General features: G+C 43.1%; 1 protein-coding gene across 1 annotated transcript in view; it reads left to right on the forward strand.

Annotated features, from left to right (window-relative positions):
• The first annotated feature begins 1891 nt into the window (after positions 1 to 1891).
• The window catches only part of Dnah9 (dynein axonemal heavy chain 9), a 347292-nt gene continuing 323146 nt past the window's right edge, over positions 1892 to 26037 (forward strand). Inside the window, exons 1-4 of the mRNA XM_052195119.1 lie at positions 1892 to 2302; positions 11388 to 11584; positions 16319 to 16477; positions 17747 to 17877. Coding sequence (XP_052051079.1) covers positions 1892 to 2302; positions 11388 to 11584; positions 16319 to 16477; positions 17747 to 17877 — 898 coding nt within the window. The remainder of the gene's footprint in view (positions 2303 to 11387; positions 11585 to 16318; positions 16478 to 17746; positions 17878 to 26037) is intronic.

Raw genomic sequence — 26037 nt, forward strand, 5'->3', positions numbered from 1 at the left:
ATGGTTTTTGCTTTAGGCAGGTATCTTCAGGAACTCATTCGTTCTCTCTGTGTACATGCACATAGGTGGGCATACATGCTTATATGTGCAGATATGCCCCATGGCAGTTAGAGCATGATGTAGGGAATCTTTATGCCTCTCTGCCTTATTTCTCCAGTGGATCAGAAGTTCATTGCTGGCTAAGCAGCCAGTGAGCTCTCAGGATCCACCTGTCCCAATCACCGAGGTATGCACAGCTATGCAGAACTTTAGTACAGGCCCTAGGGAGGTTGAATCCAGGCCCTCATGCTTGCAAAGTACATCTTTCTATCCACTAACACACCTTCCCGTCTCATTGTTCACCCAGTTTTTATATATGTTGGGGTATGAGAACAAACAAGATAAAAGGGAAACAAAGCCAGGGTGAGAGGGGCACACATTTTCTTTGAAGAGCTCACAGGAGGTGAATGAGTTCACTCTCCACATAAAATATAAGCATATTAACACATTGGAGATCTGCCACCCAAAATGGCATGACCACTCCTACAGGAAGAAGGGAAGAAGAGAGGAAGAGTGGGGGTAGGAGTGGAAGGAGGCAAACGAGGAAGCAAGGAGAGAAGGAAGAAAGGAACTAAGATATGTAAGAATCCTCCAACAGTTCTATTTTCCCCAATGTCTTTGGAAATACCAATTATCAGATTCATTCTGCCCCTTTCTTCGTAACTGCTCCATTTGTTGTTTAATGCAACAATGATAAAACACTCTTTATAGACACAACGATCCGTTTTCTAATGCAAACGTTTTCATCACAGAACCCCTGGGTCCCAGTTATTGAGAAATCAATCATTTTGCTTCCAGGCACTGGTGTTGTCCTGGGGCGGGGGCGTCTTGTTAAGCAGAGCTGCCTTTGATAAGTGCCACTCTGTTAATATTCCTTGAAGCCTATTGTAAGCATTCACTTTACTAAGAAACCTCCGCAGTCCCTGGGAGGTAATACAATCAGAGTGGAGGGGCAGACAGGAGAGTCTTGCAGACCCGCAGGCCTCTTGCTGAGTGTCCATTTCCTTGTTACACTCACACCTTCACCTTCATTCACACATGCAAAGACCCAAGTGGTTGATTCTGATCATGGAGAAGGAGCGATAATTTTCCAGGTCAGAAGGAAGGGGGGCATGTTGCATATTTACAAGTGCTTCAGTACGTTTAAGCATTAACCTCGGGTCACTGCCATGGAATCGCATCGCCCAGCACAATTGCCCTTTTGGCAAATGAACGTGCAGGCAGAGCAAGGTATTGGAGAACCTTTTTTTTATATACAATAATTTATTATAAATATCTGGAGAGGAGACATTCAAAGTGATTGCTAGACACGCATACCTATCTAATTGCAAATTTAAATGAAACAAGTCTTGTGTCATCAACAGGTCACATGTCTCTGAACATAATTTGAAGGAAAGAAAAAAGCTCTATCCAACAGCATTCTCTGAAAGTTGAGTTGTTATCTTGAAACAAGAAATGCATATTGCATTCAACATTCTTACATTCATGGTATTATGTTTGGCACTGGGATTAACTTTTTAAATTATATATTTAGGACAGGGTAAAAGAATTATACAGTTTATGCATAGAGGCGTCTGAAGACTTTAATATCACCTTAGACAAAAGAATCACACGCAAGGCTTTGCCTTGCAGTCTTCAGAGCACATCTAGTTTACTAGACCAGCCTGGAAGTGAGAGCCTTCACCAGTTTCCCAGCAACAATGACGCGACCCCGCCCCTTCTCAGCCCCTGCCTACCTTATTAACTTAGTGGGGCGGAGCTAGAGTCCAGTGCCCAATATAAGGAGAGCAGAGGCGGGAGGGCCTCTCAACTCTGTCGCTAGGGAAACGGACGCTGCAGCTGGCCACGCGCGATGCCGGGTGCGGAGGAGCAGGCAATGCTGGCGGAGTCTGGGGACGAGGAGCCTGGAGACCCAAGGCTGCAGCTCCTGGGGACTTTTGTTGCTCGGAGCCTGCGTCCGGCCGCGGGCACCTGGGAGCGTTGCGCAGGCACAGCCGAGGCAGGGCGGCTGCTGCAAGCCTTCCTGGATCATAACACTGCCTCGGATCCGCGGCCGCTGCTGGTGGTTCAGTCCGGGCCAGGGGGCCTGGTGGTGAGACCCAGTCTGGACGCAGGACCGGAGCCCAGCCGAGCTCGCGCCAAGGGGCTTTTTTTCTTGCGCACTAAGTCCGAGCCTCCGGGAAATCACAGCCTCCGCGGCACGGTGCTCTGCGGGGACCTCCCCGCGGTGCCACTGGAGCACCTGGCCCCGCTGCTCTCAGAGGTGAGGGTGGGTGGATGGCCCCTTGCTAGCACAGGCTGAAGCCTAAGGGGGGGTGGGGAGAGGGGCGTGTGCATGAGGGGAAGAGTCAAAACCAAAGAGGTGGGGCGACGCTGCAGAGGGAGGGTACGAGGGCGGGGTCACAGGCGGAGGGACTGAGCCGGGGGTGGAGTCTGAAAGAAAGAGGACTGAGGTTGGAGCATAGCCTGGGGTGGAAGGGCGGAGCTGCCAGTAAACCAAAACCCTGATGAAAGCCAGGTCACAATAAGAACCCCCCTTGGGCCCGGAGGTTAGTTCAAGAGGAAGCCATAGTGTGTAGAATGCCTGAGTCCTGACAGCTTTGTAAGTCAGCAAGCAAGGGCTGAGGACAAGAAAGTGGTGAATTTTGAGTTAAAGTTGGTCTGCTGGATGGGAAGGAGCTGCACTGCTTTAAACACTATCTACCTCTGCAAAGAAGTTTAGAAGGAGGCGGTTTGATTTTGATTTTAATGTATTCATCTACCATGCAAACATTTATGAAATTGTGCCTGCAGCAGTTTGGAAATGGCCAAGCAGGCACTGGGAAGAGCCTCTCCCACCTCTGGGAAAAGGGACATGGGTGGAGCCTATGGGCCTTCAGAGCTCAGAGGATTTTCACAAGGGTAGTTGGGTGAGATTCTTGAACCCTGAAGACCTTCCCAAAGGAAGAAAACTTTCCTGCTAGTTGAGCACGTGTGCTTCTGGAGGCTCGCCCTCTCTAGGTCTAGCCAATTGTGAAATGAGTGTGTGCAAATACTAGCTGTGTGATGTCTTGTGTGCTGGAAACAGCACAGAAAAAGAAAATAATTTTCTATGCATGGACTGCTTCTCAAACGCATGCATCAGATCCTGCATTCAAAATATTTGAGACTGAAGACAGTAAGGGTACCTAGAACTTTGACCCTAGTGGTAAAGCCAGGACACGGCTGTTCCTTGCTATATCTAATGTTAGCTCCCTACTTACTGTGAAAGGGAGAATTCCAAGGAGGAATAGGATGGATGGGCAAGCTCTCAGGGTCTAGGGAAGCTAGGCTAGCATTAAATTCTTTAAGGTTTTAAGTTGAATAGTCTTATTACTGTGTTGTGTTTGAATACCATCTGCACAGAAGTCCATTTGTAGGTCATGTCCCCTGGTAAAGGATTATAGAGAAGTGTCCTCAGCTTCAGAGGAAAGACAGATGCATGTAGTCTCAGATGCTGCCTTGATCTTAGGGTTACACTGACTTCTGATCAGGAAGAGGCAGTTAAGGGTACATATGCTCTTGCAAAAGACCCACCAGGAAGCTCATAACCACCTGTAACTCCAGCTCTGGGGGATTTAATCCCTCTTCTAAACTCTATGACTATCCGAAGTCACATGTACATATACACTTAGATAGTCACACACAGATATGTAGCCTTAAAATAATAAAATAAAATGTTATTTTAAAGGCTTAGAGAGAGACACAAATTAGTATATGTGGAGGGTGGAACACAGCTTGGGACTGCATACTTAGTAAGGAAATCCAGTCCAGAAATCCAAAGTAACTTTAACAACTGGAGAGCTGACTTTGAGCTTATAAAAGCACGCTTCCAGAGGAGCAAAGTTTGGTTCAAAATACCCAGGTCAGGAAGCTCACAGAAGATTGAAACTCCAACTCTAGGAGATCTGACACTGTCTGTGTTCCATGGGTACCTACACACATGTAGCATACATGCACATAGATTATACATATATACATAAAATAGACAATTTAAGAGATTTTTCTCTCTTTCTTTTCTTTTTCTTCTTTTGAGAGAGTCCCATGGAGCCCAGGCCAGGCTCTGACTTGCTATATAGCTAAGGATGACCTTTAACCCCCAATTCTCGCCCTTCCACCTCCCAGGAGATAAGAGTATAGGTATATAGCACAAAGTCCATGGGTTTTTTTAAAATTTAGATTGAAGACAAAAATGTTCAGTTAAGGAGTAAATGAATGAATTATGGGGCATTTAAATAGTGAAATACTGATACAGAATACTCTTTAAGGTATAATTTTTATTTAAAAAACAACAATAACATAAAATCCTCCCCCTCCCAAGTTCCTAATCATACAATATAATGTTGTCAGGCACAACACCAAGTATGACACATCTCCAAGCCTCCCTTACCCAACATTATTGAAAGTATACTCACCCAAAACACCCAGATCCCTGTCCTTACACTCCCCAAATAGCATTCTCCAAATTGTCTTCCTGATGTGACTCCTCTAGTCTACATGTACCTATGTAAATGGAGTCACATAGCATCTATCTCTTTGTGAGTTTCAAGGTTTCTCCTGACTTAACAATTATTTCAACAATCAAAAGGTCCTCCAGTCGCATGGCTTCTGGGTTCTCTGAGTCTTTCTCCTCCTGTCACCACCACTTTATGATTGGTGCACCCCCCCCCAACCAATGTTTCTGCTTTTCCAAGTTCCTGAACCCCGCACCCCAACCCCACACCCCATATCCTGATGACATCACTTTCTGTACATGTCTGGGACCTCTTTCCAATGTTCCTCTGCCACAACAGTGCAGTTGTTCGTTGCCTGGCTTAAGAGTCATGACTATTATTAATATTCTACTAGGTCATTTCACTTAGCCAATGAGGATCCACTGAGTCATTTCACTTAGCCAATGAGAATCCACTGAGTCATTTCCCTTAGCCAGTGAGGATCCACTGGGTCATTTCACTTAGCCAGTGAGGATCCACTGAGTCATTTCACTTAGCCAGTGAGGATCCACTGAGTCATTTCACTTAGCCAGTGAGGATCCACTGGGTCATTTCTCTTAGCCAGTGAGGATCCACTGGGTCGCTTCACTTAGCCAATGAGGATTCACAGGACATTTTCACTTAGTCAACACCCTCATGGTTCTTTCTGTTATCACATAAAACAAATCTTTTGTTTGTTTGTTTGTTAAACCCAAATATACTGTATAACACATTTTTCCAATTATCTTCATCATGTTGGCCTATAGGCATGTCTATGGGGCATTTTTTTTTTAATTGATGGCTGATATAGGAGGGTCCAGTTCACTGTGGGTGATGCCACCCCTGGGCAAGTTAAGATTATATATATTGGATTATATTAAGAAAGGCTGAGCAAGTCATAAAGAGCAAGCCCAGGAGCAGCACCTCTCCCTAGTCTTTGTTTTAATTTCGGCCCCCAGGTTATTCTTTGGGTTACTGAGTCCCTCAGTAAAGGGCTGTGACTAGGAAGCATAAGCTCAAATAAACCCTTTCCTTCCCCAAGTTGCTTTGGATGGTGCTATTTATAACAGCAATGGAAAGCAAACTAAGGTAAATGTTTATTCAAGTTCTTTTCTATTGTAAATAATGTGGTAATATGATTTTTTAAGTGCAGAATTTATAGATAGTATGTAATCATTTGTGTTAAAAAGAGAAATGAGGGACTGGAGAGACAGCTCAGGGGTTAAGAGCACTGGCTGCTCTTCAAGAGGACCTGGGTTTGATTCTCAGCATCCACATGACTGCCCACAACCACCTGTAACTCTGGTTCCAAGGGATTCACCACCATCTTCTGGCCTCTGTGGGCATTACATACACATGGTGCATAGACATAAAGGCAATGTAATCATACACATAAAATAAAAGATAAAAATAAAAAAACAACACATTTAAAGAGAATGGAAAACTGGAAATTGCTGCTCAGTACTTGAAATTTAAGTATTTGAAATACTGAGGTAAGAGGATTATGATGAGTTTGAGAACAGCCAGAACTATGGAGTGAGTTCCAGGACATCTGAGCTACATAAAATATTCTGTATAGAGAAAGGTGTGAATGGAAAATAGAGAAGAAAGAGAACAGGAGGAACAGGGGAAAACTAATCTATATTTGGGGAACTGAATCGTTGAGGCACAGAGGTGGGTAGATAATTCATGATACTTGTACTATGTAAATGCTTGTCTATTTAAATATGAACTGAAATAATTTTAAAACACCTCAGGTCCCTTACTCACAAAGGCTTTTCTCAAAGCCTGTACCAGGAATCCTTAAGGCCTCCCATCTACTTCTGTCCTGAACCCCAGAGCTGATCCCATATCCCTATAAAATCTGGCCCCTTGTCCTGTGTTATCCTTCCTTCCTAATAGCTTACTTAGCTTCTCAGCCCTTACCCTGTTCTCTGCCCTCACTGCACACCACTTAAGTCAGGAAAAAAAATGTCTTCTTCTCTGCCTGTAGATGTACGCACCTCATGTAAACCTGTTGTAAACCACACTGCTTTCTGCCTGCCTGGGACTTACCTATATTTCACCCTTAGCCCTCCTACTTATGAGCATTTGTCAGTGAACAGGCAAGAGGGCATTGGTGAGAGGAATAGCTATGATCATAGCATCTTCTTTGTCTCACTGTACCAGTTCAGGGTGCAATAATGGAGAAATGTTTGGAGAGGGCATTATCAGGATTCCCTCCTTCTCTGCCTTCCTCTCCCCTTTCCCCCTTGTTCTCTCCTCCTCCCCTCCCCCTCTCCCTTTTCCTTCCCTCTCCTCTTCTCTCCCCGTTCCCCTCCTCCTTCCCCTCCTTTCACTGCTTCCAGCCTATTCTTCCTACCATTCAAGTAGCTGGCTGTACATTTGTCCTCTGGACAGTGGGATTTGGAATGACACATACCTTGGGTTCAATCCCAGTATCTGTGCCATCAGCAGGGTAAGGTGAGCATCTTGAACTATCTTTTTCATGCTCATATGCTCTGATGGGGTTGCTATTAAATCTTATCCTTTTTAATTTTTGTTTTAGGAACAGGGGTACCCAGTTGCAATCCAGGCCAACCTCAAACTTTCTACAATCTAGCTCCCCCTGCTTTGCAAGTGCTGGGATCGAAGGCATGTGCCACAAGGTCTAGCATAAGAAATGTTATCCTAAATAACATACTAAGACACCTAAAACTGTGTCCCTTTGTAGGTGTCCCACACACATTGGTCCAATGTCCTGGGCCCTGACAACCTATTTTTACTTTTCCAACTGGTTCTTCTTACCTTTCTGTAGCCAATGCTGGTTCAAGTCCAGGAGCTACCTGTATTTCCCCATAGCCCTCCAACTTGTGAGCCTGCTTGGGGGCAGGTGACCTCCTTACTTTGTGGGGCTACTCCACACATGGCAATGAACTTGAAGTTTGAGTGTTTTCTCATCCAATGACATCACTCTTTATGGTTCTAAGGTGTGCTGATGGCATTGCCCTCATCTTGCCTATTGGTTCATTGTGACTCTCCAAGTATTGCTTCCACTTTAACAAAGTTTGGAGGACCTTCAAAGAAATAACTGTTTCTTTGAAGGTCCTCCAAACACACAGGAAACCTGTCTTCTCTGTTGGGAGTCATACGTGTTACTGTCTCCACCACTCTACCTTCCCCAATACCACCTCATCATCAGGGTGAATATGAGCTGATCAACATGACAAAAAGATGAAAGTCAAAAAGAAAAGAAAAGAAACCCATGTAGATAGACGTGATCTTGGGTGTGTGAGTAGGCATTAACTCCATCACTAGTAGGGTAAAAATGGGCTGGTTAAGGCCACCCAACACAGTTTTTCTTTAGGTGCCCTTCCCACATTGAAAGATGGATACAGAAATCATCTGAGACAGTGGGGGTGAGTCCCAGTCTTTGTCCCAGCTTTTCATGGAAGCATCTCTTTTATACTCATCTGGAGCTTTAAAGGGTGTATAATCTTTGGAGTATGAGATAAACTCACCTTAGATCCAGAGGGAGCTTTAGAACAAAATAATTTAGAGAAGAGAGAATTTACAAGGCAAAAAGGACCTAGTGGTCATTTGAGTTCCTGAATCAAGCTGCTCTTGAAGTTTCAGAGCTGTTTAAAACCAAGCTCATCACTAGTAGCTTGTAAAAGCACAGCTTACGAGGAGCACTTCCTATTACAGTACAACAACTAATATAATATAATATATAATATAATATAATATAATATAATATAATATAATATAATAAATATAATATAATATAATATAATATAATATAATATAATATAATATAATATAATATAATATAATATAATATAATACAATGGAAACACCAGACAGACATGGTTGTGCCAGTCAGGTAATAGGTACAGGAAGTCACTGAAAGAAAAAAATGGATCCAAAGCTGATGAATAAGTCCCAGTGGCTGCAGAATAGATGGTTCTGGCCTGGTCTTTCTGGAAACACATACTGAGCAGAGATAATAATTAGAGAGCTCAAAAAAAAAAACCTACAAAAAGGATCATACCCTAAGTTCAGTCACATTTACATTGGACGTTGGAATTGGAGTAGAAGGCTGGACATGAAAAGGATTTTTCTAGGATCTTAAAGGCAGAGACTGAATCTCAATTGATCCTTAAGTACTCACATTCTTCCTTAGAGCCTGGCATTTTGGTGCATCCCTTAGAGACCAGCAAGTGTATACTAACAGAGAAAAAGGTTGTAGGAAGTTTGGGGGAAATTCTGAAGGGATTTGAGGTAGAACTGGGCTAATATCCACCCTATGCTGTTTTGTGTACTTCCCTGTCATAAACTCAAGAAATAACTTGCCATGTTCCTCCTGGGCTGCTCCTACTCCAGCTGGCTGGTCCTCATGGCCATGTTCTTACAAAGCCACCTATCTCCTTGTGTCTTCCTCTTCCTTATCCTCTCTCCTCTCCTCCGCTCATGGTCTCTGCCTCAGACTCTAAGCCCAGGAACTGAAACCCCACCTACTTCTCTTCTGCCCAGCAACAGGCTATAGGCATCTTTATTCAAACAATAGTTTTAAATCTAGAAGCAAGGTTACGTAACATCACTTGGTGTATGGTGAGGTTCTCCTTGTCCTTGGGGACAACCAGACCTTGGGGGCCAGTATTTAGCATTACCATACATAGCAACCTACTAAATCTTGACACTGAAGTACAGAAAAACAATGGCTACAGTTTTGAAGAAAAGAAAATCATTACATTTTGTCTTTTGTGATGATTTTGGTCTGCGCATATTCACCCTGATGACGAGGAAGGGGTTGGGGAGGGAGGATTGGTGGAGAGAGCAACATATGGCTCCTAGCATAACAGAGGACATGGACAGTGTTTGTCATGTTTCCCAGTGAGAGGAACAGGTCAGTCTGCCACACAGGACCACATGCAACTGACTTTCAGAACAGAGTGACCTGGGCACTGTGGGAGATGTACTTTATAGTGTCAAAGTGGAGTGGTAGCCCAGGCTTGTGTGTGAGTACATGTTTGAGTTGTTTGAATAATCCCTGGGGTTAGAGGGAATCGAAGCCTTCCATTAAGGGCTAAGCTACCACTGTACCTGATCCCTCCTAGTAAGGACTGTTGGTCTGGGGGACATTTTCCAAGACAGATGAGAAGAAAATGGGAGGAAGGCTGTTGGGGGCTTCCCTGACTTCCCCAAAGATCAAGGCAACATGTAAGGTGAGACCCTAGTTTTAGGCCTGGCAGTACAACAACCTGAATAATGATGTATATGGGGATCTGGAAATTCTTTCTTACCACTCTCCCCTCCCCATCTCCTTCCTCTCTTTCTTCCTCCTCTAGTTATATTTCCTTTCTCAGTCTTTGTTTTTTTCCCATTTTTCTTTAGTTTTTCATTATGGATAGTTTTAAATTTATACAACCTGTTATTAGCATGTGTTCCACTACCTTCTCTAATTCTTCCCTTTCTCGTACTGACCCCTTCTTCCTAGCCAGTCCCTCTCCTCCTCCCCCCTCTCTGTGTATGTCTGTGTGTCTGTGTGTCTGTGTGTCTGAGTAACTATCTTATTCAGCTGGTCATGGCTTCTATATGTTCATGATTTCCAGAGCCTTACCACACCCAAAAGACAGCATTTTATAGCCCTCTGCCCCATTCTATGGTGCTCACAGTTCTGCTTCCTCCTCATCTAGAGTAACCCCTAGGCCTTGACTTGGGTTTCAGAGATGTTCCATATAGAACATCTGATGTTCTATTCATCAGTTTCTTATTCTGAGTACTTTGACAGGTTATGATTTTCTAATTTGACCACTGTCCATAGCCAACAGGCTTTTCTGACTCAGGCCAATAGCTACACCAGCCTGTGGGTGTTTAGAAGGTGTCTTATTTACTTTTCTACTCCAGTGACACCATAAACAAGGCAACTAATAGATGTAAGAGCTTATGGGGGCTTACAGTTCCAGATGGGTAGTCTATGACCATCCTGGTGGAGAGTACAACAGCAGGTACACATGGCACTGGAGCAGCAGCCAAGAGCTTACATCATTTGCAAACAGGTGGAAAAAATAGCACACCGTGAATGGCACAAGTCTTTGAAACCTAAGGGCTCACCTCATGACATACCTCCTCCAACAAGGCCACACCTCTCAATCCTTCTCAAATAGTTCCACCAGTGGGCGGGGTGGGGGGAATCAAAGGATTCAAACATGAGCCTATAGGGTATATTCTCCTTCAGACCCCACTATACAAGGCAACTTAACAGCATGCCCATTTGTCGGAACACTAGTAGTAGATTCTCCCATAGGGCTAACAACCTTAGCAGCCATGGGCATTTCACCAGGAGAGTGCCTCAGCTTCAATGAAGAAGCAGTTGGTTTTACCCACAACAGTCATGTCACTGTTCCATCAGCAGGTGTATTTTGTCTGACAAGTCAGTATTGTGATACACAGTATCTACATCTGGGTTAAATTATTGATAACTTGTCTTCCACAACAGTTTGCCTAGTACTTTCCAGTACTACCTAGTTCAGTTCTCCTTTGATTTCCCTATGTCTTGTATCCAATCTGAGTGTTGTCTTCAGCAATAGGGTCTTACTGCCTAGTTCTGGTGAGCAGTCCAAAGTAGTACCAATAGGCTGTATTGTTTTGAGAACTTTTGGAGGCTCTTTCCCCAGTAGATCATAGGGAAGTATCCCATGTACTAGGATTTGAGCATTAAATAACCCATGGCTTCTAGAAGCAGCATTATCTACCCATGCAAGGTAATTCCATTTGAGTTCTTTTCTTCTTCCTATTGAGACAAGGTCTCACTATGTAGCACAGGCTGACTTGAATTTGCAATCCTCTTGCTTTCTTGGTGTCTCTTTCTTTCAGGTCATTATTCCTGTCCTGGCCAATGAAAAGAACCATCTAGACTGGCCCCACATGGTATGTCAAGACATCAGGCATCATGCCCACACTCTTCAGTCTGACCTCCTGGTAATCCTTGAGCACGTGAAGGGGAGAACCTTGCTGCCTCTTCCAGTTGGCTCAGAAAAAGTGGAGTTTGTGGATGGCCACAGTGAGCCAGTGTAAGTAGCACCAGCCCATAGGCTTTGGCTGTGACACAGAAACTGGTTCATTTGTACCATCTTCCACAGGGCTTGTCCTGTTCCTGACTTTGCATATCTCAGTCCACACACAAGCCCACTGTTGACTCTGCCAACATCTTTGGACTGTGTATTCACACTGATTCTGCCCCATGCCCAGTTTTACTGCTTGAGGTCTCCTAAGGTTCTCTTGGCAATGTGACAGATTTTTTTTTTTTAATTTTTTTACCCAAATCATTTCAGGGCTCAGATCAACCATGTTGGTTTCAGAGTTCTCCAGATGTGGCTGATGTCCAACTGACAGCAAATCCCGTGGCTATATAGCCCTTACCTGCATTCCCCAGTGTGCAATGCCACAGTTCTAGCTTGCAGACTCTTACTGCCATTTTAGTCTCCATTCCCCAGCAGCTGCAGACTTTTTCCACACCCTGGAGATTTTTGTTTGTTTGGTTTTTTTAACCTCAAGTTCAGAAAAATCTGGCTTTACTGGGGAGTCAATGTCCCCTGCCTCTGAGTGGACATTAAAACTGCAACCTTCATTGTTTATGTCTGTCTTGCCTACTTATTTGAGACTGGCTCTCATTCTCTGTCCTAAGTCATCATATCATTTTCTACATAACACAGGCTGGCCTCAGGCTCAAGATTCTCTTCCCTCGTCCTCCCCAAGCATAGGGTAACAGTCTTGTGCCAGCACACCAAATCTGCATCACAGCATTATGTTTTCCATTTAATTCCTCTCAACTCTTCCAACTTTGAGTTTTCTTTGTCTTTGTGCCCAGGAGTATTTTTCCCTTCCAATCCAGGCTAAGTATGTACATATTTGTTTCTTATGTCTTTACCCAGCATTTCTATGCATTTGTGGCAATAGGTCATCTTCCTGCAGAAGTGTGGCCTGGCTGTCATTGTGTTGGCTCAGGAGCCATGATGTACCTAAAGAATAAGTAAAGCATGCAATTGCAGCATACTTCTCAGTAGTTTTATGTGGGAAATCAGTATACATCTGTATATAATTTGAAGTAGCATCCTAGTTAACTGGAAAACTTACTGTAGTTTAATAAAAACGTCTAATTTTCAAAATAAATGCAATTAATCTTTCCCTTTTCCCCAGCTCTTCTATACCATACCTTAATAACATTCAGCTCATGTATACAATCCTTGCTGAGTCTGTCTTTTTTTGTTCATCGTAGATAATTTCCACACAGGCTGCATCATTTGGGGGAGGAGAACATTTTCTTTTAATGTCTTTCATAATCACTTGTGCTGTATCATTTCTAAGCAAATATAAATTTCACATTAAGTCGAGGTAGTTCCCAGTGTAAAAATATCATCTATACATCTGTACATTTCCTTTCTCCATTACTGTGTCCCTGTTGCCTGGCATATACAGTTTCCTGTTAAGACACTGAAAAGGAGCCAGTCTAAGTTTTATTTTAATTTATTTAAAGTGAAAATGCAGTTACTATTATTGTGGTATCTGGGCTTGTATATGGAATGTGTGTGTATGTGTATTTGTGTGTGTGTATGCTTGTGTATATGAAGATTCCTTGTTGGAAATCTGAAGACAGAATGGAATCATTCTGGTAAGTCCTGGGGAGGTAGGTGTGTCAAACTGTCTCCTGGAAGAGCTAGTTGGTCAAAGATAAGCTTCTGTGCTATGCAGTGAGCTTGTCCTTTGGTGAGATTCAAAGCAGGGACAGATGTTTGGATGACTTCTCAATGTTTCATTCCTTGACAAGATTTTGTGGCATTTAAAGTTCTTAAATTAGTCTTCAGAATATTGGTGAGCCCTTGACTGTACATATAATGCTGATATATACAAGAGTATATATCGCCAGAAAAGGATTTAGACAGTTTGTTGATGTGCTTTAAGATTCTATTATGGGGGAAAGGGTAGAATTCATACGTTAAAGGCCCAAGAGAGGGCTCTGTTGGTAAAATGCCCGGCACACAAACATGGGGACCTGAGTTAAGAGCCCTAGCACCCATAAAACACTGAGCATGAAATTGTGTGCCTGTAATCCCAGCACTGGGGGATAAGTGTAGACAAATGGATCACTGCAGCTTCTTGGCCAGTCAGATTAGCCAAACCAATGAATTGCAAGCTCAATGAGATTCCCTGTATCAAAACATAAGGCAGAAAGATGCCAGAGACATTAGATAGCAAACTCTGGCCTCCATATTCACATGCACAGGCAAGGCACCAGCATATACACATCCACATGATCATGTATATACATACACAGACACACAAACACACAGACACACTTTTTATTTTATTTTTTCTTATTTTTATTAGATATATTCTTTATTTACATTTCAAATGTTGTCCCCTTTCCTGGTTCCCCCACCCCTGAAAATCCCCTAACCCATCCCCTGATCCCTTGCTCACCAATCTACCCATTCCCATTTTCCTATCTTGGCATCTCCTTATACTGGGGCATCTAGCCTTCTCAGTATCATGGGCCTCTCTTCCCTTTGATGTCCAACAAGGCCATCCTATGCTTCATATGCATCTGAAGCCATGGGTCCCTCCAGGTGTACTCTTTGGTTGGTGGTTTTGTCCCTGGGAGTTCTGGAAGTACTGAGTGGTTCAAATTGTTGTTCCCTTATGGTGTTGCAAACCTCTTCAGCTTCTTGGGTCCTTTCTCTAGCTGCTCCATTGGGGGCTCAGTGCTCAGTTCAATGCTTGACAGAGAGTGTCCCCTCTGTATTTGTCATGCACTGGCAGAGCCTTCCAGGTGACAGCTATATCTGGCTCCTGTCAGCAATCTCTTATTGGTATCCACAATAGTGTCTAGGTTTTGTTTTTGCTTTTGCTTTTTTTTTTTTTGGTTTTTCTAGACAGGGTTTCTCTGTGTGGTCCTGCCTGTCCTGGAACTCACTCTGTAAACCAGGCTGGCCTCGAACTCAGAAATCTGCCTGCCTCTGCCTTCCAAGTGCTGGGATTACAGGCATGCACCACCACGCCCAGCCAGTGTATGGGTTTTATAACTGTGTATGGGATGGATCCCTAGGAGGGCCAGTCTCTGGATGGTCTTTCCCTCAGTCTCTGCTCCACCTGTATCTCCTCCTGTGGGTATTTTGTTCCCCCTTCTAAGAATAACCAGAGTACCCATATTTTGTTCTTACAAATTGATCCATTCTTACCTCCTTGTACAAAGCCCAAGTCGAAGTGGATCAAGAACCTCCACATAAAACCAGGTACACTGAAACTAATAGAAAAGAAAGTAGGGAAGAGCCTCAAGCACATGGGTACAGGGGAAAATATCCTGAACAGAACACCAATAGCTTATGTTCTAAGATCAAGAATTGACAAATGGGACCTCATAAAATTACAAAGTTGCTGTAAGGCAAATAGGACAAAACAGCAACCAACAAACTGGGAAAAGATCTATACCAACCCTACATCCAACAGAGGGCTAATATCCAATATATACAAAGAATTCAAGAGGTTAGACTCTAGAGAACCAAATAACCCTATTAAAAATGGGGTTCAGAGCTAAACAAATAATTTTCACCTGAGGAATATCAAATTGCTGTGAAGCACCTAAAGAAATGTTCAACATCCATAGATATCAGGGAAATGCAAATCAAAACAACCCTGAGATTTCACCTCACAAGAGTCAGAATGGCAAAGATCAAAAACTCAGGAGACAGCAGGTGCTGGTGAGGATGTGGAGAAAGAGGAACACTCCTCCACTGCTGGCGGGATTGCAAGCTGGTACAACCACACTGGAAATCAGTTTGGCAGTTCCTCAGAAAATTGGGCATACCAGAGGACCCTGCTATACCACTCCTGGGAATATACCAGAAGATTGTCCAGCATGTAATAAGGACACATACTCCATTATGTTCATAGCAGCCTTATTTATAATAGCTAGAAGCTGAAAAGAACTCAGATGTCCCTCAACAGAGGAATGGCTATAGAAAATGTGGTACATTTACACAATGAAATACTACTCAGCTATTAAAAACAATGAACTCATGAAATTCTTAAGCAAATGGATGGAACTAAAAAATATCATCCTGAGTGAGGTAACCCAATCACAAAAGAACACACATGGTATGCACTAGTTGATAAGTGGCTATTAGCCCAGAAGTTTGGAATACCCAAGACACAAATCACAGACCAAATGAAGCTCAAGAAGAAGAACAGATACACTTTTTAAAAACAAAAGGATTTGTAGGTTAGGTGGAATTTTAGAGAGGTTTAGAAGGTTCTCTTTTGAAAACACCCAGGTGTATTTCTTGAATTAGCTTAAGTTTGTTCCCCCAAAGTTTTGTGCATTAGCTTATTTTTTTTTCAGTGTTGTTCTGTTGGGAGGTGGTGGGAATCCTTAAGACTTGGAGCTTAGTGCAGGGCAATTAGGTCATTTGGAGCACTACCCTCAGAGAGGACTAATGTAAATCCTGGAGGACCTTAGCTCCCTCCAGATTAACCTGTTATAAAAGGGCAAAGCTATCCCCTCCCTACTTTTTGGCTTTTCTCATTGCTGTGTGAACCTCAACACATTTATTACTACCACAGTGCCACCCATAGTATTTCCTGCACCTTATCATGGACTTCTGACCTTCCAAAGCATGAGCTAAACGAGTTTCTTTTTTCTTCTAAGTTTCCCAACCTGGGGAAATTTTGTTATAGCCACAGAAGACGGATGAATAACTATTCTTGAATTCTTTTCACACATACTGGGGGATTTCTCTTATTTTTTGCAGCTTGGATTCCATAGACAAGTCCACTGTCTATGCCATAGAGTCTGCAGTGATCAAATGGAGCCACCAAATCCAGGTGGTACTCAAGAGAGAGTCTTCTCAGGCACTCATACAAGGGGACAATCCCACCCCCAAGGTGGAGCTGGAGTTCTGGAAGAGCAGGTAGGCATGGAGTCACATACTCAGATGCTGGGAGAGAACTGGTAACAGAAGCAAAATCCAGGGCTGGCCTTGGAGAGCCACCATTGACTCTAGTCCCACATGCAGGTGTTTCTCATCCTCCCTAGGGCTGACAACTGGATTTCTTGGACTCAGTAGAATTTCTTTCTGTGAACTGGGAACATGTTCTTCCCTGAGGCTCAGTAGACACCCTTCATTTCTGGGACACTGTCAGATCACCAGGGATTCTTTCAACAATGTCTATGTATAATTGAATGGAGACTTAAAACATTGCTTTTCCTCCTTTTTGAGATTGTTAATTTTTTTCATGTGAATGAATGTTTTACCTGCATGTATATATGTGGATCACAGGATTTCAGTGGATCCCTGTAATTGGAGTTGAAAATAGTTGCGGATCACTATGTGTGTGCTGAAAACCAAACCTGGATCCTCTGAAAGAATAGTCAGTACTAACCACTGAGCTATCTCTCCATCCCAGACTCTTAGTACGTTTATTCTAATTTCTGTTCCCCTTTACTTGAATATCCAAGGTTAGATGTATATACACCTCTGTAAGGATCTGGGGGCAGGGAGTGGGGTTGGGAGAAGGGATTTTGGACATTGACCACAACACTGCCTGTCCTGGGTCTCAGCTCATCTTTAGCATCCACTGTTTTCCCAACAAGAATTACCTAACTCTTGCTTCTGACTACTTCCCTTCCTACCCTCCATGCCTTTCCTCCTATTTATCATTGTGCCAGTAAGTCTTTTCTGGAGGAGACAGGCAGATGTTGGAGGCAGATGTCCCTGACCCTACATAGAACAGAGTGTCTGTGTTATGTCCGTAGGACCAGCTGGCCTGTAGGACTCCAGCCCTCTTGCACTGCCATGCTGAGAATCCCATGGTCACCCAGTTTCTGACCATTTCCTGACCTACGATGAGGCCCTTGTCTAGGTGTCCCACTTCAACAATGATTCTGCTTCCCTGCCCCAACCTTGCTATAAGAACGAATGACCTCCAGCTGCCAAGTTTTTGGGTCACCAGCTGGTATGGCCACGGGGTATTCCTGGAGCTCTGAGCCTTTGTTTCTGACTCCGGCTTTGTCCTTACTGTTCTGAAACGGATGTCGGAGTTGGGTTCTTGGGGTTGTAGCTCACTCTCTCTGTGCAGGCACCTGAGGCAGGGCTCTTCTCTGCCTGCAGGAGGGTGGGGCATCACAGTGTGACAGCATTTCCCTGTGCTCACTTACATCCTCCTCTTGGGCATTGCAGGTGTGAGGACCTGGAACACATTTATAATCAACTAATGACAATCAAGGTGAGGGGCATGGCTGAGCTCCTGGACAAACTTCAGAGCAGCTACTTGCCAGCTTTCAAAGCCATGTTCAGAGATGTTGAAGCAGGTGAGGACCAGCAGCAAGTCTCTCCACAAATCTATTTGGCTCAAAGTTTTCTTTAGCGCTCTTGTCTACTTCTCACTTTGTGATGTCAGCATCTTTCCTTCCTTGCTACCTTCTTATCTGCCACAAGACAGCATGGAGGCAGGAACAGAGAATCTGGAAGCAGCTAGGTGTGCAGGTCAGCTGCCCCATGGCCTTAGATAACCGTGCAACCTCTCCGTGGTTGGAACTCTGGCTCTGGTATGCCTGCTTCCTTGCCTCCTTCAGAGCTTGTTAGATAATCTAGATGGAAGAATGTTATTAGCTGCACCACACTATGAATATACGCAGTGACAGAGGTGACATCTTACCTCTGGAGGCCAGGTCACTCTACGCTGCCTTTGGCATCTTGAGAAATCTCCTGTCTGTCTCTAGTACCATTCTGGCTTTTCTGTTCAGATGGGACTGCAATTTCCTGTCCCTCTGAGTGCCAGACAAGATCAGCCTTTGTTAAAATTGCATAGCTGGCAAGGGCTATGATAAGACATAGATGCATTTTCCCAGGGTTTCCTTTTCCCTTGCTAGTACGTTTGTGCCCCAACTCCCAAGCCCCATTTTTCTAATAAACCCCTCCTTGTTCTTAGTATTGTAGGTCAATATGCACTTTTAAAGATATTTTCAATTTCATATGAATTACATTTAATCTAAGCAGTGATTTTCAAGTACCCTCTTCTCTCAGAATTTCTTTTAAATACTCTGCCCCATGTATGTCCAAAATATATACCTAATCAAGGTCTAATTGTTAGTTAACAATATTGGTGTCCTATATCTAGAACTTACTAGCTGACCCCTCTGTCATCTTACTTGTAGCAGGAAATATTAGAATAGGCACCATCCCACACTACTGTCAGCTATGGCAAGACCACGGGGGCCAGAGAGTATATATTTTGTACATACCACCCATCCCCTACTCCCATGGTTAGAGGTCACAAATCCCTGTAACCCGGTAAAATTTAAATCTCTAGAGGCTTGTGATTTATCAGTCAGATTTATATCAGTAAATTCTCACTCTACAAAATGTACACACAACGAACTCAGAGCCAATTGATATTGATATAAACTGCCCATCTAGATACGACAAGTTGTCCTGTAATTATCCATCCCTTATATGATATTCATAACTACCTGTGGCTATTTAAAGTCACGTGGAATCTGGACCATCTTTCTCTTCCTGCATCTTCCTCCCTTCTCTCCTTTCTCCCCTATCTCTCTCCTCTCTAAAACTCCCAGACCACCTTCTTTCTCCACTGCCCATTGGTTGGTCCCTTAACATCTTTATTCATTAGGGGAAGGTTCTGCTGCACTTACCCTGTCCTTCTGCCCTTGGGAATAAAAGATTCAGTGACAGGGTATCTTTTTCTCTTTTCCTTTCTTTATGTGTATCTTGGTTGTTGTTTTTAAGATAGAATCTTTCTGGTTAGCTAACGTTGGCCTTGATCTTAGTATATAGCCTAGGCTGGCCTTGAACTCTAGTCTCCTGCTATAGAATCCTAAGTGTTGGAATTATAGGCATGAGTTATACACCCAGTTTCAGTGCTGGGGTTTTAAAGTGATCTATACAACAGAGAAGAGCTGTCATAGAGTCCTGAGGTCTCCCTAGCCCCACAAGCCATTACAGTAACTCCTGAGCCAGCAGATACAGCTGCTTTGAACAAGATGTTTCTTGAAGCTTCAGTTCCCTCTTTCTCCAGAGCTACTGTGTCCCAGGTATTTTATGCATGCTTCTAATTTGAGCTTCAGTTGACATATGCAGATATCACCAGAATTTATTATGGTATACCATTGTGGATTTGAGAAATGACTGGACAAGTGTTTTATAAAATGACTTGAAAAATGCCCTGTATCCACAAATTATACCATTTTTCTACTTGGGATTGAAATAAGTTTTCATTTTATATACAATCAGCCCTTCGCATCTGTGATTGGTCTTCATGGACTCAATTGACCATGATTTTCATTTTGTTCTGTACCCAAACCATAGATTTATTTACTGTTGGTATTTCCTAAATACCACAATGCACAGCTCTCTCTATAGGATTTATAGTCTACTAGTTAGTATGAGCAGCTTTCAAGAATGCAGGAAGGCCTGGCATAGTGGTGTATACCTGCAAATCCCAGGGCCTACAAGGCTGAGGCTGGGCGATCTCAAACTTGAGGCCAATGAGATGCTTGACTCAAAAAGAAAAAAACTCAACAATACAAATACACACCATTGTGTGTCTAGGTTATACACAAGTAGCATACCCTTTTATACAAGGGGATTGAGCATTTATGGCTCTGGGTATTGGCAAGGGCACCTGAAACAGATCCCCCCACGGACCTCAAGGAACCATTATAACTTTAGCTATTTTATGTGGGAGATCTCAGTGGGGAGGCAGTGCTACAGTGTGCACAGCATGTATATGACACTTGTATCATGCAAATGCCTAATGTTTAGAGCTCAGCTAACAGCATAAAGTGGAGTGTGCTCTGAACTGGTTACTCCACGCTCACATGCATCTCACACACTAGCACATTAGGAAACTCACTGGTCACATGCACTAGTGCTTAGAAAAGATTTATTTCTGTAGGCCAGCTTAAAAATTTTTTTCTTTCCAATCCACTGCAAGCTGCGAGTGATATTTGAAAAACAAACAGCACTATAATAGTATCAAACGTACAGTACAGCAGTAGCAGAAGTCCTTTAAATATGTGATTCAATTCCCATGATGGGAGAAAAAGAAAATTAGATTAGAGGTGTTAGGGAGAGCCTTGGTCAGGAATTTGGCAGAGCCTACATGACTAAAGAGGTGTTAAAGACTATTGACTGTTTTTTATCATGTCTAATCTAATTTCAGAACATCTGGCTTTCTTTATCCTGAGTAGCTACAGTGGGTGCATCATTCTTATTAGCCACAATTGGACAGTTCATTGGCTCTGTATGGACTAAAGAGTGATGGACGAACTGAAGTATCTGGGTGTGAGTAGAGGTCAGAGAACTAAGGATGAAGTGTGGGAACAAATATGATTGGAAAGTGAATTGATTAGACGTTGAAGCTGCTTGGAAAACAGCAAGTAGAATTGACTTTCCCCCCCAGGGGCAGGACTATCTAGCTACGGAACGATTGACACAGAGCAACCTGGTTTCCGGTTGACTCGGTGTACCTATACTACCCTAACAGCTACCACAGCCTGGGTCATCTAGTTGTCACTGCTTTGGAGACTGAGGAGATCAAGACTATAACCAAGGAGTTCCGTTGTCTAGTAAGGGTTGCTCTCCTCCTGCAGGATGGCACTTGGTTGCTGCATCCTGGGGGCGGGGAGGTAGAGGGGAACAGAAATGCTCTCTCTTTACATATGGAAGTGGAAGGCAAGCTAGCAGAATGGTACAAGAAACCTTTAATCCTAGCCACAAGGGAGGAACCCTCATTCCCTAATCAGCTCCTCTGGTTAGTTCTTCCCACTGACCATCAGTTTTCAACACCTGACTTTTGTGGAAGTGGGGCAGGGGGATACGATGAAGTCATAGCTCCAAACAGAGATGTTTGAAGGTAGAATGCCTGGGAAGAAGGCAAAGCTCTGAGCTGCACTGGAGCCACAGAGGGCTGGCCCACTTGTCTATACATCTCTCTTAATTTCCCACCTCTACTCCCCGAGAAGTACTCAGATAAGCTAGTAGCTTAAAACTGTATCTAGTTCACAATTGTGAATATTTATATCAGAAATTAGCAAATGGAGACATAAAAGCATTTCCCTTATAGTTTGTTATTAAGGGTTTACCAGCAAAATACTTCATATGATTGTCAAGGTTTAAATAAATGAATACAGTACAACAATACAGAACTATACAAAATATAAAATAGGCAGGTGGAACAATGGTTCAGAACAATCACTTCCTCTGCAAGCATGAGGACCTGAGTTCAAACCTTGGCACCCACATAAATGTTGGCTGTAGATATGAATACCTATAAACCCGGCATTGCAGGGCAGAGAATGCAGAGCCCTAGACTTTCTGGCCAGCCATCCTAGTTGACAGGAAAACTTTCAATCTAGTAAGATACCTTGTCTCAGGGGGAAAGGTGGAGAGATTCATACAGCAATACATTTGACTTCCAGCACTTGCTTGTACCTGTGCCACACACATATACACACACATGGGCACATATACACACAGAGAGACATACATACAGACACACACACATACACACACATACATACACACACACACACACACACACACACACACCAGTGTGGCATATCAGATTTCAAGCTATAATAATAAACATAGCACAGGACTGGCATAAAAACATACATGTAGAACAACAAACCAAATCAAGCATGAGTACTCACAATTAAAGCCATCTCATACTGACAAAGGTGCCCCAGATACACACTGGAGGAAAGAAAACATTGCTCACAAACAGTGCTCTGAAAACTGGATGCTCACAGCAGGAGGAAGGGAGGCCCGTATCTATTACTCCACACACGCATCAACTGCAAATGGATCAGAGGCCTCAGTGTGCCAGAAGAAGACACAAGCAATACCTGCCAGAAGGCATGCATGGGAAAGGACCTTCTGAGCGACTCCATTCACTCAGGAATTACAGTGACCTGTTAAAGAATAGGATCGCATTACACTGAAAATCGTCTGTGCAGAAAATAAACACAAACAAACAAATAAAAAAACCAATTAAGTGAAGAGAAACCCACAGGAAGGGAGGAAATCTTCATCAACTAGGCATCCACTAGAGGATGACTTTCCAGAATATGCTGGAAACTTAAAAGAACAAAGAATCCAGGAAACAAACAACTGTAGGAAAAATGGGCTCTATAACTGAACAGAGACTTCTCAAGAGGAGTATCTTTAAAAGTGTTCAGCATCCTTAACCAGTAGGGAAATGCAAACTAAAACTACTTTGAAATTCCACCTCATCCCAGTCAGAGTGTGAAGAACAAAACAACAAATGCAGAAAACACTGGGAGGAGAGGAGAACCTTACTGCAAACCATTGAAGCCACTTCAGAAATCAGTGGGAAGAACTCTTTAAAAAGCTGAAAATAGCCACACACTAAAAATGGCAGCACATACCTTTAATCCCAGCACAAGGATGTGGATCTCTGTGAGTTTGAGGCCAACCTGGTCTACAGAGTAAGTCCAGGACAGCCAGGGCTGTTACACAGAGAAACTCTGTCTCAAAAACAAACAAACAAAACCTCTATAAATAACAGACCCTATGACTTAGCTAGACCATCCCTGTCATATGTGTGAAAGACCTGACATCCTACTCCACAGATACGTGCATTGTTCACTGCGGCTCTATTCAGAGTCCATAGGGAATGGAAGGAACCTAAATGTCCTTTAGCTGGTGATAATGTGGTACATATACACTGTGGGGTCCTATCCGTCTGTAAAGTAAAGTAAACTGTAAAATTTTCAGGTAATGGTTGGAGCTAAAAAAAAATACACTGAATGAGATGACCTGGACCCCAAATGACAAACTCAGTGTATTCTCTGTTATTGAGGCTCTTAGTACCGAGTCTTTAGATGTGAGTCTAAGGTGCCATGCAAGTGCAGAAGCAAAGAAAGGGTAATTCAGAGGGGGAAAGAGAGAGAAATGTTTTAAAAGTCACAAATAAGCATTATTTTATGATATATATCATAATGTATGAAATTATATTTACATATATATGAATTATATATACATATTGGGGTACATGCATATATGTATTTATGTATGTGTGTGTGTGAATTATACCACATAGGGTGATCATTCTCCCCACAGGAGCCATAACTATCTAACCGGCATGGGAAATCTTTGAGTTGTTGGTTGGGTTCAAGAAACTCCCCAAAGAATATAGACTATTACTATTACCTTTTGTTGCCTCCCAAAACTTAAAGGTAAGACTCTATTGTTGAAGGCAGGACACAGCTTGAACAGAGTGTTTAGAAGAATCCAGCTAGAACTGACCCTGAGGACTTAAGGTGCTATGCAAGCTGACAATGGAGAAGAGCGATCAGTAATAGTTCTATCCACTTGTAAAGCCTACTGATCACAGCAAAGGCTGGCCTAGCAAGAGATCCCCAATGGTGTGATAGTGGTACTTTTGTTTTGAGACTAATGGATAGCTGTGTAACTAAATGTAAGGCCTGCTCAGTGCGCAGAAGTTCCACCCAGGCACTGCAAGTCTAGCCAATGGCTAGTGACAGCATAGTCTCTAGAAGTGATTCTGCTACTATTTCCCTACACTAATATGGCTTCTAACTCTGGTCTAAATATTTGTCCTTCTATACACATGTAAGTGTAGCTCTCACTCTCATCAAAGAATTCACCTTTTTCAGCAAAGGAAGACTATTACAGAAATTCCAAGCTGGCCAAAATTCAGAGATCAAGTGACCATGGATGTTCAGTCCCAATTGGTACATACAACAACACAACCCCTAAGACTGGCAAAGGGGGTTGTAAGGCTTGTAAGACCCCAAGGTCCAGGATACTGCTGCTACCTAATATCTTCTAGATGTGACATCCAGACATGACATCTCAACAATATGGTTACTTAAAACAAGCCTTTATAATGACACCAGATGACATACCAACACAGATGGAAGGAATTTACAAGGTTCCAGCCCCAGCTGAAGAGCTACAGGCAATTAGTGGCTGGTGAGAGAAGGAGAATTAGTTTCTCTAGGTACAAAGTCCATCATAGGTTATCTAATCCCAAGTGCTCCATGCTAAACACATATACATAAGAATGACACCAAATTGACTCAGTAGGCCATGTATATATGCACATATGTATTTATGTGTGTGTTATCTACATACACATATATACATATGTATATATATGTATATGAATATATATATATATCACAATACACACAGGTATATATGTACCTATAATGAAGAAGAAAAGCTCACTAATTTGAGAAGGGAGTGAGGAGACATGGAAGGAGTTTGAGGGGGAAGAGGGAAGGGTGGAAGTAATATAAATATATAATACTTATGTATCAAATTCTCAAAAAAATTAAATTCAGAACTTATTTAACAGGTTGAGTAAGGCTCGGTGACAGTGTGACTGCTTGGCGTTCATGGGGCCCTAGGTTCTACCCCCAGCACAAAATGGAGCACGCAGCTGAGCAACTGCTCAGCCTCATCACTGTGGTAGATACTCTAAGTGGCAGAGAGAAGATTCCACATTCACAGAGGGTTGTGCAGCGTCTGTGCCAGCCCTGTAGTATTTTATATAAGAGACTTGAGAACTGTTGCTTTTGGGGATCCAAGTGGAGCCAGCAACCAGTATCTTTTCAGAATGTAGGAGAAAGGTATCTTTGAAAACAAAACAAACAACAAATCCAAGAATAATCCTAGCTCTGTCTGTCTTCATATATATATATTTTTCAATCAAAGTGATCACTCCTTGCTTGAGCTAGGGAGCAAGCCATGCTTTCCCAAATATTAGTCTTAAAACAATCAGATGTCCTGTTGTGTAGAGAGAGTGAGTTTTAAAGGCCCTTCACACAGGTCGACAAAGATGAGGCTCCTGTGCAGATGCCTCAGCCTCTTCTGCCCCACTCGTGCATCTCAACCTCAGCTCCCAACAACACATGTGAATCCAGGGCCCATGTTCTTCAGAATGGCTGTTGGATATTAAGGTTCTCTGCCCCAGATCAATGGTTCTAATACTCACTGTCAGCCTCCCACACAGAATTATTGCTCGTATCTGAGTGCCATGTCATTTGACTCAGTCATCGCACTTGAGATATAAAGTACAAGCCCATACTCATATGTCCTCTGTCCCTTGGGCCTCATGGCAATTGAACCAGAGGCTCAGAAGAATGAACAGGCCTACCACTCCTCTTGTTCAGGCAAACAGGGCTGGTGGAGTTACACAGTGAGCCTAGGAAATTATTTAAGTCTTACAGGATGCTGTATGTCTAGTGGTAGAAAAATTCCGGATAGATTGAAAGTTGCAGCTAACTGAGGGATGTTTTGGGTTTCCTTTAGGGTAGACATGGAGCCTCACCCTTGTAATATGATGTAAGTCCACCTGCTCTCATAGACACCACCTGCCCAGGAGGGAAACATCTACAACTATTCCCTTCAGTCTGGCTTCCATTTCCTCTGGGTTGCTATGCACATGTCAGTGC

Source organism: Apodemus sylvaticus, chromosome 10 (genome assembly GCF_947179515.1).
Source record: "Apodemus sylvaticus chromosome 10, mApoSyl1.1, whole genome shotgun sequence".
NCBI classification, from domain to species: Eukaryota; Metazoa; Chordata; class Mammalia; order Rodentia; family Muridae; genus Apodemus; species Apodemus sylvaticus.